This window comes from Rhinolophus sinicus, chromosome 6, assembly GCF_057876585.1.
Source record: "Rhinolophus sinicus isolate RSI-liver-muscle chromosome 6, RSI-T2T, whole genome shotgun sequence".
In the NCBI taxonomy this organism is placed as follows: Eukaryota; Metazoa; Chordata; class Mammalia; order Chiroptera; family Rhinolophidae; genus Rhinolophus; species Rhinolophus sinicus.
This window is the reverse complement of record NC_142506.1, coordinates 2,786,380-2,803,193: the sequence shown is the minus strand read 5'-3', so window position 1 is coordinate 2,803,193 and position 16,814 is coordinate 2,786,380. Positions and strand designations below refer to the sequence as shown.

At 50.1% G+C, this 16,814-nt stretch overlaps 1 protein-coding gene across 1 annotated transcript in view; it reads right to left on the bottom strand.

The window, feature by feature from the left end:
- Positions 1-1,386: 1,386 nt before the first annotated feature.
- Positions 1,387-16,814, bottom strand: part of KCNK9 (potassium two pore domain channel subfamily K member 9) — a 73,065-nt gene continuing 57,637 nt past the window's right edge. Inside the window, exon 2 of the mRNA XM_019724397.3 lies at positions 1,387-13,809. Within this exon, the coding sequence (XP_019579956.2) occupies positions 12,968-13,809 (842 nt within the window). The 3' untranslated portion in view covers positions 1,387-12,967. The remainder of the gene's footprint in view (positions 13,810-16,814) is intronic.

Genomic DNA, 16,814 nt, shown 5'->3' with positions numbered 1-16,814 from the left:
ACTGATTTTAGTGCTGGCGGCCTATTATTGCTGCACGTGGGGGCCCCAGCACTGGACAGACAGCCTGCAAACCTCGCTCTGTCACTGACCTTGTACAGAGGAGAACACTGAGGCTTCAGTGACAGTTCCGACCTCGAAGGCTGTGGGATGAGGAAACAAGTTCATACATGGGAAAGAGCTTCAGACAGGAGTCTGCCCACTGGCCTCCAGGCGAAACCCAGCCCAAGGTCTTGGCATGGCCCACCAGCAGAGGATGACTTTTATTGAATTATTTTATTAAATGGTAGGAGGGGAAATCAAAAGAACATTTGGTGGCCCTGAACATGACATGACATCTGAGCTCCTCTCCTCGTAAACAACCTTTGCTGACACAGCCACGCCTGTTCGTTCATGTGTGATCTCTGCTGCTTTCCTGCTGCAGAGGCCGAGTTGGGCTATTGCACTGTCTGGCTCCTTCCAGAAACAGTGTGCCCACCCCTGCCGTAGAGGACCCAGCCCCAGAAATGGGGTGTTCTCTCAGGGGGACGGCTGTAGTGATGCAGCAGAAGTTGTTACGCGCTAAGGTCCTTACACAGTCAGGCCTGTTTGCTGTTTGAGCCTCTGGGGAAGCACCAGAGGGAGCAGAATGGAGCCGAGTGGCAGCAGGGGCTTCAGGAACGGGTACCTTTCCTACAAGACAGGCAGGAGGGAGCCTGGCTTTGTGGGGCTCCGTCGCGGTCATGATGTGCTTTTGTCCAGAGTCCCCTCATCTCAGGGCTGGGACAGCAGCCTGCAGTCCTCCAGGTGTGAGCCCCTCATCAGCTCAGCATCACCTGAGGCCTGGTGAGAAGCGCAGACGCTCGGCCCCATCCTGGGCCCAGCTGAGTGTGGGGCCCACAGTAGGGTTGCAGGAGCCCTGTGCCTGAGCATGACGCTGGAAGCACTGCCCCCCCACCCCCGGAAGCTCTCTCCTTGGTGGCCCCAGACAGTTCCCCGTGCCCTGCCTGCCTCTCTCAGCTCAGGAGGCCCCTAACACTCAGGCAGCTCCTGTAGGTTGTGGGAACAGATTTTATCTTCAGAGTACCTTGATCTGCCTGCTTTTCCTTCTTCCACACACAGAGAGGTGAGAAAGGGCAAAAAAGGTTGTCTTATGTTTGGACTAAGATTCCTCTGCTGGAAAAAAACGAAAATCAGCAAATCGGGTCTCAGTTCCAGTGAGGTCTTTGCAGGGATTTGTCGGGGAAAGGCAGGGTCTGCCTGCAGTGAGGCAAAGAGCAGATGGGCTGCATGACAGCCTCTGTCCACCTCACTCTAGAAAGCCTTCCAAATAGGGCTGGCGCCGGGGGAGGCTGCGTCAGCATGGCTCTTATCACCCACCCTTTCTTAGTGAAGGAAGACCAAGACACATTTGCAAACGTGCCATAGAGATTTTAATGAAAAAATTAGAAAAGTGCATTATTTTACAACACTACAGTGATTCTTCCTTTTTCTGTAAAGACATTGTAAAATATATACAGGGTTGCTTAGTGCATTCGTTACAAAAGAAAGATGCAATCTCTTGCATAAATTACATATTTTACATGGGCTGGATGTCTACTTGGACTTGTAAACATTGGTCATACAGTTTTGTTTTTGTTTTTTTTCATTCTTCAGATAAGCTGCGAGAATAAATACCTCTGATATTCGTTTGATGGTTGTCTCATTCTGTTAAGCTTCAGAACGGCATTCTAAGGCCATTTGTGAAGGCGCCCTCTCCACAGACAGAGAAGGCCAGAGAAGATAGACAAAGGAAAACAGACAGTAACAGTAGGCTTCTTTGAATTTGGTTCACTGTGGTCCAGTCGGAATCACTGGTTTTGCCACACCTGGTGCAGCTTTCCACCAAAGGTCTGATGCCTCAACCGCAGTTGGGCCTGTGGTCCAAATCCCAAACTCCCACCACCGTGGGAAGGTGGGTCCCTGCTAGGAACTTGGGACAAACCATTCCATCCTCCCGGAATGTGGCCAAGCTCACCCAGCTTCGGGTAGAAATTCCTGATTTCCATCCCCCTCCCCAGGGATTGTTCTGGAAGGTCTGCAGCAGCAGCTCCCCCATCAGGACAAACCCAGGTCTTCCCACACACAGTCATGAAAATGTCCAGCAATGACCCAAACAACAAAAAAAAAACCCCAAGACCCAAAGCTACCCAGTCAGCGCATCCATGCACGCGCGTCCCAAGTGAATACGTGAGGGCCCGCACCTCCATGCCCCTCCCCCCAGAATGAACCCCCTGCGTGTGTGTGTGCCAATCATTTTCATTCACGGGTGTGAGTTTATAACTCATTCAAGCTTTGCTTCTTCTATGCCTGGGGTCACAAATGACACCTTTTTTCTCTTTAATGTTTTGAGGTACAAGGGTACACCACTGGCTGAAGTGAAACATTGTACCTCTTACAGGAAGCGTCAATTCCCTGGCCTGCTGGGAGCCGACAGGAAATCCTTCCCGCTTGTTAATGCAGCGCTTCAACACCTACTTGGTGTTTGGTGTCTTGGCCTGTGTCTCCTGTGTTTGTTTAATTGCAAACCCTCTGACCCTCACTTTCGGGACCTACGAGAGAGCCCCAGCTAGTCCAGCTGGGGTCAGTCCATATTCCTGTTCAAATTTCGCTCAACAACACCAACCATTTACCTAACCCAATGCATTATCTGTTCCATGGACATCTCTGATAAAGCAGAGGGTGGACTGAGCTGACCTTTGGAGGCCCCTGCTAGCCCCCCCCCACCCCCAACGGCTGTCAAAATGCTATTTGTGGGCCAAATAAACATATATAATTAGCCTTTTTCTGGAGGGTGTGTTTTTCTGAGGAGCCATAAAATTACAGAGAAGTCTTGTTAATTGTGGGTTCCGCTTCGTTGGGTTCCCACCAATTGTGTTCTTCCTTTCACTGGATTTCTTATTTTTCTACAACTTCTAAAATTCAGCTCAAGAAAATACAGCAATTGCCAAGGTGCTTTCTGGTTCCAATACCTGCCCATCAGACACTCCTTCTAGACCTCGGGCCTCTGGGAAGCATGTGGGCCTCTGGAACTGCAGGCTGAGGAGGCCAGGGTCCTCGACGGCCCAGGGTACCACAAGGGCCCTCCTCAGGTTAGCTCATGGCAGGTACCCAAAGCTCTAAATAATTACTGGATGAGTGGGCCAATTGGCAGGCCATAATGCACAGACGGGGCCCGAGCTGCTTTGTCCTCTCGGGTTAAGGAAAAGTTGGGGCTTTCCAAAAGTTAGGAAAGGTGGGCTTTGGCTCACTGGAAAATGTCCCACCCTCACTATCGCCAAGCATCTGGTCCATTGGAAACTGAGATCCAGGGCCATAAATGAGGAACATAGATGGAAGGGTCAGAGGAGCTGGTAGAGACCTGATTCTTTGGATGTAGGAGGGCTGGAGTACAACTGTACCTGAAAAACATGTCCGGGAATGGAGGGGCCGGCCCAGCTTAGGAACCCTAGGCTGGGAGGAGTTGGCCTGCAAACCCGCCCCTCCCCCAAAATGCCAACCAAAAGCCTAGTATATATAATGACCCTTATGTCCTTTTGTCTTCACCGGCCCACCTGAGACATACCTGCTTCTCACCTGGCCATTTCATCCTCTGTACAAGAGGCTGAGAAGTGATGTGTCCAAGGCCACACGGCCCAATTACAAAGAGGACAGGAGGGAAGTCACGTGGGCGCTTACCAAGGCCCCCGCGGCCTCCACCACCCAATGCTAAGGAGCTGGAAGAGGCAAGGCCAAGGCTTGTCGCTGAACCACACAGACCACCCTCCTCAACGAGCAGCCGCTCTCTGGACGCGAGGAGTCTCCAAGACGCAGGACAGGAGCCTCCGGAGAGGCCGGAGCTAAGATCCAAGAGTAACAGGAAGATGTGAAGCATAAAAGCTTCTCAAGGAAGAAGTTACCTGGCCCTCGAAGGTGTCCTCCCTCAGCCCTGATTCCGCCTGTGCTGGGACCAGTGGCCCACCAGTCAGGGAAGGGCAGCTGGCAGCAAAGCCATGGCCCCCCAATTCCCTGCCAACCGGTGTGTCCCACAGAGCGTCAGAGAACCCAGGCAGCACCCACAGGACAGGGCCTTCCAGCCCCGAGCCCTCAGGGACAACCCCACTCCTCCCTGTCCTTTCTACACAGATGGGGTGACAAGGGCTCAGAGCGATGGGGCATGGTCGCCGGGCTGATGTGTGGGAACACGGACGTCCTCTAAACTGTTCTCCCTTCTCCCTCCCAGGAGAGGTGGTCTGCCCAGGTCATACTGCACAAACTGCAGAGGGGGTTCAGAAGAAGCCTTTCACCCCATGGCTGGGCCCTTTACCCTGAGCGGGGGGACACTGGACACTGAGCACAGAGTAGATGAGCAAAGGGAAGGGACCTCTCCATCCGCACAGTGCTGCACGGCACGCAGTTTGAATCCTGACATGGTTCGCACCCCAGCAGGGCAGACAGTTGACCTGAGTCAGCTGGGGTCTGAGGCTCCTGTAGGTGGGGGACATCCTCCCCAAAGTTAAAGAGAGCCTGACACAAGGACAAGCAGAGGACGCAGCAGGGAAGAGCAGAGGCGAGTGGGAAGGCAAAGCTGGGTGTCGGGTTTCACCGGAAGGTAAATCCTGGGGAGTCCTAACCCTCTTCTAGCAAGTAAGGGTGAGCTCTGTAGATGAGGATGGCCGCGGCTCCTCATCAGCCATCCACGCATGGCTGGGCCGAGGCTTTCTCCCTTCAGAACAGGGCACCTCATGCAGTCAGGATGTAGGACAGCCTGTCAAGGAAACTAAGCAGAGATGCACCGCACAGAGCTGTTGGTTAATTAAAGACCCCGATGCCATCTTTAAAACAGAGAATCTAAATGGGAGAGAGTTGCTGGCAATAGGAGGTGTTTGGGGAGACACTGGGGGCAGGAGTGGGCCTTGGAAACTTGGGACCTTGGCCAAACCCCTTTGTCTGGAAGAGAAGAAACTCAGGCCCAGAGAAGTGAAGTGACTAGCCCTAGGTCACACAGCAAATAACAAAACCAGGGTTTGAGGCCTGCTTCAAGCCACATTCCCAAGGCTGGACTTCTCCATCCAGCCACACTCTCTCCTCAGCCTCCACTGCCCAGAGCCTTCATCTGAGAATCCAAGTCCACACTGCAATGACTGTGGTTCAGCTCCGCACAGGAGATGCCACTCCGTGACCTTGGCACTGAGTCCTGGTGCATACCAGACACACCAGTAAGAACAGAAGTCTAAGAACAGACAATGAACCTTCATCCTGGAGCCACCAGCACTCCCCAAGACAGCAGACACCCCTGGCTCTTCTGCTGATACCCTCACTCAAAGTACCCTGTCTGTCCTCAGCTCCAGACCCTCAAGAGGCCCCAAGTCCAGCAGAGACGCAGAACAAGAGCAGGTGCCCACACAAGCATCTTGGGCTCCCACGAGGCCTTAGCCATGTCAGTCCCTGAGGCCTTGTCACAGGCAGTCCCAAAGTCTGCTGTCCTTAGAGATGAGCAGGAAACAGCGAATTCTTCATGCCAAATGAGCCCGAGAATTACACGACATTTTTCTTGTTACGTTAATCTTTGGTAAACTCTTAGAAGACTTCTTGGAACAGGTCCCCAGATGCTTAGGTGAAAGACCAAGAAATAGTCCCATAGGCAAATTAGCGCTAACGTCCACCAGAGAAAACAAAACAAAAATAAAACCACTTAACTCCAGCTAAACCATAAGACGGCAGAGAGCTGAAATTTGGTGACACTCCAGGCTCTGTTTTCAGAGTTTTGTGATCGGAGGAGGACCCAGGAGGAACATTCGGATGGAAAGCTCCTCACTGGAAGCCCAGGACTCAGGCTGTGGTTGTTAGAGTGAAGGACCTAGAAATAAACCTACTGTGCAGGCACTGGGGGGCCATGGAAGGTTCTGGAGCAGAATAGCCCAAATGATGTAGATTGTGACAGGCTTGTCAAGGGCCTTGACAATTACACTGCAGCGTGTGCGGGGTGCGGCTCTGTGGCAGGATTCCACCGACCACTGGGAGGAGGATGGGCTCCTTGCCCTTCCACACTCGGTGCCTTTTCACACGCCTGGCCTCTGCCTAAAGCAGCGCGCATTGCTCCTCCAAGGCTCTCCTCAAAGAGTACCAAAAGCCACTTCTTCCATGAAGCCCTACGTGAGTTCCTCAACCAGACCCAATCACTTCCTTTCCATAGTTTGATTTCAAGTCAAAGGCCCCAGGAAACTTGGTCAGGCCTTTATGCAACACGTGTGAGAACACTAGCACAGCACAGGGCCCGCAGCAGGTGCCCAGGAAATGTCATCACCTGTAGAGCTCACAGCCACTGTGTACGGTACGCAGGGTTCATTTATAATCTCCAGCGTAAAAATGGGGAAGCTGAGGCTCAGAGAGGCAAGGCCACCACCCACCTGTGAATGGCAGAAGCTGGTCTCAGGGGTGTGATGCCACGATCTGAGCAGCTCCCACCCAGCAGGCTGTGCCATGGAGACAAGGAGTCTGCCCCTGCCTCTGTCTAGGGCCCCAAGCTCATGCTGGGCACGAGCAGAGCCAAGGCGGGGGGACCCTGTCCCTCACTGCACATGGTCCCACACTGTCCAGCCTCTACTGGAAGCACTTCCACGAGAAAACAGTGGAAGCTGACCTGGCTTCTGGTGACATTCCAATCACAGGGCCCACCCACTCCAAGGATGTCCCTGGAGTTGGAAGACGTCCCCATTCCCCATCTTACGGGAACTGCCCAGCTGTGGACAGCTCGTGGCCCTATTGTACATGGTACACTCGACTTGGCCAGGCACGTGCCACTGAATGGCTAATGATGGATGGGGTGAGGGGATTTCATCACACGATGTGCACTGGTTTCCAGGGGTGGGACGTGCCTACACTGACGTGAGGACAGGCCTTGATAGCAGCGATGAGCGGCTACTAGGCAAGAAGCTAGGATGCTGATTATCTTTGTTCCCTCCTTCGGTGCCGCCCTAGCACTTGCAGCGCCCAAGGCCAGGGCCCTCGAGTCTGCTTCCCAGTGCGTTTGTCCGTGATAGAGAGGCCGAGGCAGCCCAGAGGAGGGCATCACTGAGTCTACCAGGGGGCAAAGGGTCAGAAGAGGCTTTTGGAGCATGAGTGAGATGCTCCACCTCCAGCTGCATGCAGGGCAGGAGCAGGGCAACCTTGCACCTAGCAGGAACAGCACGGGCAAAGGCTCAGAGGCGGGGATGGGCATGGGCATCTTTTCTTGATCAAAATGAACTATTAGCCACAGCAGCAGGACTGCTTTATGTTATCAGAACTGAGAAGGCTGTGCCATGGAACATACCAGCACAAACACCTCAACGGATACAGCCCTTAGCGGCCCAGGGTACTGCGGGACACCAAATTGCATTTTTATGACTGATTGTAGGAAGGCTTTGGCAATCATTGCCACTCACTGAGAAGCTACCGGGTGCCAAAGTACCCCAACCGGCTTCCAGGGACCCTTACAACCACCCCACTGGGTTACATCTGCTAGCCAGCTCTACAGTCGATGGAAGCATCTCTCTGCACTTTGTGTCTATTTATAGCTGACTTATCCCCACAGGTGTTCGGGGGACAGATTGCTGATGTTCAGCACAAAAAAGAGACCCACGTGAAGAGTCAGAAATAGCAGAGCCTCGCTCAGCTTTGACAAGGATTCCCAGCCTCCAGGAACTCGTGGACACATCTCTTGACGCGTCCGTGTCTCTAACAGAGGAGACATTTTAATATGACTTATTTACCTACAGTGAGAGAGGTAATCGGAGGTCTCCAGAGAGCCAACTACAGCAAAGGCATTAGCCATGGCCAGTGTTTTCTTGCCTAAAATTCTTTAACCTGAGGAAACCAGTGGACAGAAGCAGATCGTGGGGCTTCCCACAAGAGAGATGGCGCAGACTCTTCAAAACGGAAATGCCATGAAAGACAAAAGTGGTGAGAGAGAATGTACTAGACTGGGGGGGTCTGCGGCAACCAGACAAGCAGTGTGGGAGTGACCTTGGATTGTCTCTGGTTCACACACACACACACACATCTCTGGAGGACATTTTTGGGATAATTGGGGAAATGAGAAGATGGGTTGTATTTTAGATAATAAATATTATATGAATGCTGCATTTCTTTGGGGCATAATGGCACTGCTATCTAGAAGATGCTCTTGTTCCTGGGAGACCAATAATTTTTTCTTGGGTTGAACCACCTGTAAGGTGCAGGCAACACATCACCCTTCAGAGTGAATGTGGGGGTGGGGAGGCTGGGAGAGGACTCAGCCAGTGCGGCAATTTACTGGAGGCTGGTGAGTCTGGGTGAAAGTCCTAGAGAAGCTCATCATTCTATTCTTTCAGCTTTTCTGTAAATCTGGAATTTTCCCCAAACAAAGTGGGTGGGTGGGGAATCTTGGTAATATAATTTTTTCCCCCCCAGAAACAGCAGCCTTGACCAAAGTGTGGTCGAGAAAAAACCATATAAACTGGACTTATGCCCAGGGCTTTAGGGAACCCGGGTTGCACAGGGCCTTGGTTCCTATGATGTCACCATTTTTCTTGGTGACGCTGCTTGTTCCGCCTCCATCTTCCCAGCTCCCAGCACCCTGCCAAACAAAATGACTTTTGGTTTTCTTTTGGTGGCTCAGCCTTTAGCTGTGCCCAGTAACCAGACATCCAGGCCCAATTCACTTTGTGCTAAATGCTCATAAATCCTCTCTCCTTGTGTTGGTGTGGAAGCTACCGCGGCTGAGGGAGGCGACCCAGTGAAGCAGGCTGTGTAGACACAGACCCTGCCTTGCTCCCCTTTCCTTGCCAAGGATGCTTCTAGGGTCCCACACGAACCATGACTCTGGAAGAAACACACTTTAGACCCCCAGGCAGCAGGCCTCCACGTGACAGGCCCCAAGTCACACCCCTTTCAAAGCAAAGCCTCGATTCACTGGAGCGTTCCCAGATGTTGGCGTCCATTGCCCTGATAGAATGGACACATTCCAGGTCTCAGACCTCGCACCTCTGTGGATGCCCTTGACCAGTAGTATCTTAATTAAGGCTTATTATTTTAGAAAGAAGATTGGCTAGACAGATGGGGCCATAAACGTCAGTGATGGCGATTTTCCTTTTTGATCATTTTTTGCTCGCTTAGCTGCCTCTCCAACTCACGGCACACAGACAAGAGCCTGTCCAGCTTCCTGTCCAAACCGTTCTGTCCAGCTTCCAGCTGCCAGTGATTGTCACTAGGAATCAGGACCCACAAGGATGAGACAGAGAAAATGACCTGCCTGGGCTTATCTGTGGGTTGGAGTTACTGTCCAGATGTTCTCCCACTCAAAGCTGTGTGCAGAGAACAAACGGTGAGCCCAGATTAGCAGTCAATCTCTGCCTTTTTTATGGATAGGTTTTAATGAGCACCTGCAAAGAAGGGCCCCTGGGCAGCAGTCTGCATCCATTTGCTTCCTCTTCTGGAAAGATTAGGGACCCAGTGGGGGTTCCTGGGCTGCAAACGATCTACTGTGATGATGCTGAAGCCTGGACACCCCCCTCATAACTGGTGACGCACAGCAGGAGCACGGCAGACACTTCAGAGAGACCATTTAAATTTCCAGCACCAGGCAGCCCTCTGTGCTGAAAGGGCTGCTGCCTGGGTTTCAGGACGGAAGGGTGCAGATGGAAAGAGATCTGATCCCAGCTCTGACGCTAACCAGGTATCTCAAAACTCAGACAGGTTGGTTCACTACTGCGTAAAAAACAAAATGGCTCAGAGCATGTAAGCAGCAGCAGTGATCAAGCAGCCAGGAAAACAGCAGAAGGAGAAGAAAGGGGGAGACCTGTTCTGGTCGAGTGACCTTAGATATGTGTTCACCCTTTCTGGACGTCATTATCCCCCCTGAAAATGAGGGAGCATAGTGAGCTGACTCAGACTGAGCTTCCTCCTAGCTTTTGAGGATTCTAATGCTGATGGGGTGAGCAGGTCTCAGGTGGCCACGCTGTAGAGGTGGCCCAGTCTCATTTTACCACCAGAGAAAAACTCTGGAGACACTTGCCTCTGTGCCCCCAAGAAAGCACCTCATCGAGGTGCCTAGAGAACTCCTTGGCCAGGTACCATGCTGGGCAACAGACCATTAGAGAAAAAGACGGATGCCACAAGGAAAGCAAACAGGGGTTCACCTCCACCTCCTGAACACTTTGAGCATAAACAAGAATGTTGTACTTCAGAAGACTCAGTGATTGTCCTTCAGAGGGCTGAACTGGTAGCAAAGGGCAAGAGAGCAGGGGGGATACAGAACAAAGACAAATTCCGATTGGTTTCAGATACTTAAGTCTGTGGTGATCACACAAACAGACTTTGCCCTACAATCCTCAATCCTCCAAAGTAGAGTCAGCTCTGTGGAAATAGAGAATATGGAATGTTATCTATAGCTCCCTGGGCAGGGAGGGGCCCCCGAGCACCGGTAGGACTTAAGCAGGAGGAGGCCACTTCATGACCATTTTGCATCTTAGTGGGGGACCAGTCCTTAATGACAAGTTGAGCTGGTGTTCCTCTGACTGGCTCCAAGGGCCTGGTGCATTTACCCGTGGAGAAAGAGAAGCAAGCTCCCTCATCTGAGGGCTGAATTACGGTGCCATGGTGTGGTGGGGTCAGCTCCTTGGACCTTCTGGGGTCCAGGTAAGACTAGTCTCTCACTTCTGTCAAGGACCAGATCTGTGACATTGAGCAAATCACTCATCCTCTTTGTGCCTCAGTTTCTTCTATAGATCAAAGATTTTCACACACACACACATTTGAGGGCAAATCTTACAAAGGTTTTTTGGGAGAAACCCTACCCTTATTTCAAGCAGCCTCTTCCAAAGCATGAAGCACTCTGCAGATATGCATTAGTATTTTTGCACCTATGATCCTCTATAGCCAACAATCTCTTCCAAGAGAAAACAAAAAACTTAAACAGCAACTATTTCTAGTCTCTGCAAAGACTTTAGAGCCCTAATTTTAAAATAAACCAACAAAAACAACAACAAAACACCCTTAAAGACAAGGGAATCGATACAGACCTTGGAGACTGGTAACTGTCCACTTTGGCCTAGAGAATCTGAGGTTCCCAGGCTCCTTCCTTAGGACCTGTGTTCTGCACGAAGGGGCCATTTTCAATAGGGATGTACCATTAACGTGCACGCTTTTTCAGAGGAATCTTGAATGCTGTGTTTCAATCCAATGGCCCAAATGCTTGGGACTGGCAGCGTCTGGTGCCATCGCCTTTAAGAAATCTTCTAGGTTTACTCTTCCTGGAGAGCAAACCCTCCATTCTGGAAGATCCCACTGGGACCGCCCCTCCTCCCTCTGAGCAGCACAGCCAAAGCCTGTTTCCATCCAGGAGCCATGAACTTCCCATTTATGAAAAAGGAGTACGAGGAGGAGGATTTTTAGAAATGGTAGGGACGGTGACAAGGGAAATGTAAGTCCCCTCTGTGAATTTGGAGATCAGACTTTCCTCGCTTCCTGTCATTAAAGGGGCCTCCAATGTGCCATGTGTAGCCTAACTGTCCCCCAGGAGATTAGCAGGCCTTCCCTTTTGGGTCATAACCTTGGTGAGAGGGGGAAGGAATTTCTCCACTACTCAGAAAAATTGTCCCCTGAGATTGACAAGTTCCCAGCAGGCCAAGACGCAGCTCCCTGCCTCTAAACTCTTCCTGAGACCAACATGAACTTTCCCTTATTTACAAATCAAATGTGATAAGAGACCATCTTTCTTGAAATACATATAGGGATACATTTTAAATGAGGAATGCCCTGTCTTTTTTTTTAATTAGGAAAAGAAACCACATCCACCTACTAATACCCATTCTCATCCACGCATCCCAAACTGTAATTCTTATTCATGCAGGTAGATGCTGCATAAATCACCATAATTTTCATCCTATAAATAAGAGGGAAATAATAAAATAGGTATTTTGCTGTTCCAACAATTTTCCAGTTTACCCTGATACTTCCAGTTGCATGGTAAATTGTTGGAACTGGAGATGATAAAATTAAAAATGTCTTCAATAAATTAATATTATCATTGGCTTTTGATTATTCCATTGCTAGTTTTGTTTTTTTGTGTGTGTGTTAACGCATACCAGTTTAACAAAGTGCATGCTTTTAAAAAATTTTTGAACTGGCAAGCTAAAATGATCCATGTCTTCTTGCCCACCCACCCCCTAAAAAGAAGTTAATATAATTTAGAACCTAGCATTTTAAAAATATGGTCATGACACATCTGGGATAAAGTCTGCTTATGGAACATGCTTGATTTGGTAAGACGATAAATCAAAAACCTCGTGGGTTTTGTTTTCCGGTTTTGTTTGGCAGCTGAAAGCAAGCTATGAACAAAATTGTGTGATGGAAAAGAAATGAATACCTGATACTTTCCGTTGTGTCACATGATACACATACACACAGAAGCACACTTGTGTGTGCACTCATGCACACACTCATACCACACACACGTGTACACACACACACACACACACACACACACACACGGCCACCCACTCCTTGGGGAGGAAAAGGGAAAGAAGTTAGGTCAGGGACACCACTGTGGGTGGGCGCTTGAAGGCTCTCAGCCTGGTGTGCAGCTTTGGGTTGCGTATCCTCTCAGCTCTGTCTCATGGTCTTGGTCTCACACCTGTCATGGGAAAGCCACCCCTGAGATGGGGCAGGCCGGGGAGAAATGTAAGGCATACGTTGCTGAGAAGGAAGAAATCCATGCTTCATGCGTAGATGCGAGTTTCAGAGGAGGACGGGCCTTTCTTTTCCCTTTGGCCGGCTCTGTCTCGCTGGAAAGGTGGGGAAGAAATGAAACCAAGAAAGAAGGAGGGAAAGCAATAATCATAATGGTAACAATAATAAAGGATAATTAATAAATAAGGAAGAAAAAACTAGTTGGGCCCATGGAACTTAACGTGACAAATGACTTTTCTGTTTGTTTTTGCCTCCCCACACCCTAAATGGACTTCCGCCGTCTCATCAGCCTGTGGTGGTCAGTAAAGCTGTGTAACCCAGGAGAAATGGAGCTGATGGGGGATGGAAAGAGGCTGTTTTTTAATGTGCTTGGTGAGATCTCTTCGATCTTGTAAGAGATGGAGTGGAAGTACTGGGGGGCGAGCTTCGCGCTGAAGGAGTTCTGCTGTGCCGCCGAGCGGCCACCGTATTCCTGCGGCCGGTAGCACGTGCAGGAGCACACGGACTGCAGGTCCGCCACGTCCGCCTTGTAGCGGGAGCGGCCCTGCCGCGCCTCCTCGGGGATGTGGATGACCATGCTGTTTCGGTTTCCGGCAAGGGACGCCCTCTCCTCGGCGTCCCGCCGCTCGTCCTCGCTGTTCATGGTCAAGAACCTGAGGACCACCAGGTTGAGGAAGGCCCCGATGACCGTCAGCCCCACCAGGATATACATAAAGCTAAAGGCCACGTAGAGCGGCTTCTTTTGCAGGGCGCCCTTGGTCTGCAGGGCCACGTAGTCCCCGAACCCAATAGTCGTCAACGTGATGAAGCAGTAGTAGTAGGCGTGGAAGAAGCTCCACTCCTCGCACTGGGAGAAGGCGGCTGCGCCGATGCACAGGGTCCCCATGCAGGAGAAGAAGCCCACGGTCACCATGTTCTCCATGGACACCTCCGTGTTGTGCGCGCCGCAGCACTTCTTGATGCGCTTCAGGAGGTAGCGCACAAAGGTGTTCATCCGCTCGCCGAGGCTCTGGAACATGACCAGCGTCAGCGGGATGCCCAGCACGGCGTAGAACATGCAGAAGGCCTTGCCTGCGTCCGTGCCGGGGGCAGCGTGCCCATAACCTGGGGGGGGGGGTGAGAAAACGGAGTATGAGTGAGAGGTCCTGTGAGGTTTGGGTGGGGGGGGTGGATTGGGGGCATTTCAGTGGGGAGGGGGTTGAGAGTGTTTCAGTTGGGGGGGCGTGGGGAGTTTATGTTAGGAGTGGTTTGGGGGCATGACCATAACCTGCAGGGAAGGAAAGCGAAGAACAAGGGAGAAGCAGTGAAGAAATGTCATATGGGGACTGGGGCATTTCACCTGGGATGGAGTTTGGAGCATGCCCAAATCCTGAAGGGAGGGATAAAAGAGAACAGGGAAGAAAGAGTGAAGAAAGGTCCTCTGAAGTGTGGGTTTGTGGGGGTGGGGGTGATTTGGAGCATTTCAGTTGGGAGAGGAGTTTTGGGGGCATTCCACTGTTCTTAGAACAAAACCAAGTTGTTGTTTTAAAAAATAGCATATTTGCTACTAAGAAACCTGCAAGCCCAGAGAATAAAATTAAATACGGACCAACATATTTAAATATTAAATATGGACCCACCATGGACCAACATTAGGAATGCTAAGTGTTGTATGCCAGGCTCTGCTGATGCCTGGTCGTCCATTACCTCCTTCCAACCTCATAAAGACCCTATAAAATAGGCATGAAGAGTCCAACACCACTGACAAGAAAATGGAGTTACTTAATAACAGGGTAACTTGATTTCTTCAGAGGTGGGATTTGAAAGGACCAAGTATGAGGCTTAGAAGTAGAGGGTATAAATCAAGAGAGGTCGCCGCAGAGTGGAACATAAACACCGTGAGGACAAGAATTTCTTCTCCTTTCTTCACTGCAGTGTCCCCCACATCTAGAGTGATGAATACCTAGCACGTAAAACATTTCTTCCATAAAAGAATAAATAAATGTGTGCCACTGTGGAATGTAGACTTGTCAGCAAAGAGACAACAAATCACCCTTAAAGACCTCATGTGTGTAAATGCTGTTGAAACTCTTCACTCAGCTTCACAGCACCTCACTGCACTGATCCCCTACATCAAGTGTACAAAGGCAATTTGGTATGTCCTCACCGTCGCAGTCAGGACAGTGGTACTAGAAAGGGAAAGCTGCCTGCGAGGGTCAGTTATCTAGCTGATCGGTGATACTGTCAGAGCCGGTGATAATGTCAGAATAATATCTACACAATGTGGCAGAAGGAACATAAGACTCAGTAGGTTCTAGTTCAAGTTCTAGAGCTAATATTGCCTAGAGAGAGAAAAAAAACCTGGATCATGAGCATGATTTGGAATAAGAATTCCGAGGATGAATGTGGCCTGCCAATAGATCAAATCCTGTCCCATCAAGAAAGGCTTCCCACAGTCTCATGGGCCCATGGTCACTAAACCAGCTGCATTATCTTGGGCCCCAGAAGACCTCTTCCATCTGAAGTTTCTCTGTTACATGGGATATGTACTGGGATGGGATAATATTAATTCCCAGGTGGGGGTTGTTGTTCAGATCTGCTGAGATCAGAGAGCAGGTGATACACATAGGAATCTACCAGACCCCAAGACCTCCATCCCTCCCACTGTCCCACAGGAAGGCTACTCTGACTGCTCCAGCCTACACCTATCTGCCAGGACTGCACACTTATGTTCACTCTGCCTGTCTCTCCCTTGGCATGTGCCACTTCCTACCTGCCCCAGTGGCCACATTCTCCCTAGAGAGTTGCCATCACATGTTTGCCTCCAGAAGGCCTTCTCTTCATTCTCTCTCCCCCTCAATCCCACTGACCCAGCACTGAGCTGACCCCTCAGAAACCCCATAGCCCTTACAAAAGAGGAGACATGACATGACAGAGTTGGAGTCAGGCCAGGAAGTATAGAATGGGGAAATAGAAAAGCTGAAGGGGAGAGCAAAGATGTCAATAGAAATTATCCACTCTGAAGAAGTTGGGATAAAGATAGAAAGTAAATAAAGCCCCAGAGAGCAGTAAGACAATATCAGAAGCCATCATTGAAAAGAAAAGAGAGAATAAGACAAAAAAAGTAAAGAAATCATTGCCCAAAGTAACTAAATTTGGTAAAAGACACAAATTTAGGGATTCAAGAAGCCAAGTGAACCCCAAGCATAATAAATACAAAGAGAACCATACATCAGAGTCAAACTGCTGAAAACCAGAGAGAGAACGTTGAAAGCAGCCAGAGAGAAACAATATGTCACGTATAGGGGAACAGCTCTTTGAGTACAGCTTACTTTCTAACATAAACAACTGAGGCCACGAAAGAGGGGAACATCTTTAAAGAGCTCTTTTAGAAGGCTGTTGACCCAGAAGTGTCTATCCAGAGAAAACATCCTTTAAGAATGAAGACAAAATACATTTTCAGATTGAAGAAAACCTGCTACCAGCAGATCTGCTCAGCATGGTTACTAAAGGAAGTTCTTCTGCCTGGAGGGAACTGATCCCAGATGGAGACTTACGTCTTCAGGAACGAATGAAACATATCTTGATAAACATTATATTTATACAAAATGCAGGGGTGAAAATCCCACTCCATCCCCATATAGCTCACCTGTGTAGCCGATATAAAAGCCAAGTGGATGCCGGAGAACAGTCAATTGTTAGAAACTTAATAAGGTGGAACATTAGCTAGCAGTTCCCTATGTGATATGTTTACTGGAGGAAACCAATACAGCATTTTCTGGGTCAAAAACTGTACACCAGGGGCACCCCCCACCCCATTTCTGTCAGTGAAGGTGATGAGCAGCAGTTGCCTTTGCATGGCTGGGACAGCCATACACCCGTATACCGTCTCAGGGTTCCATCAATTCTGCTGTCTGTCATAGAACGGAATGAAAGAACTTGACCATGTTGATGCTTCACGGTGTATTTCACAGGTCCATTGCTGTGAGGACGTTCCTTAGCAAGACACATTTTGGGGGCAGTGTGGGATATGAACGCCACCAAAGTTCAGGGCCTTTGAATTATCTCCTAGGGACCCAGTGGCCTGGGGCACGGGACTCTTGCCACTACAGTGAGAGACGAATCGCAGA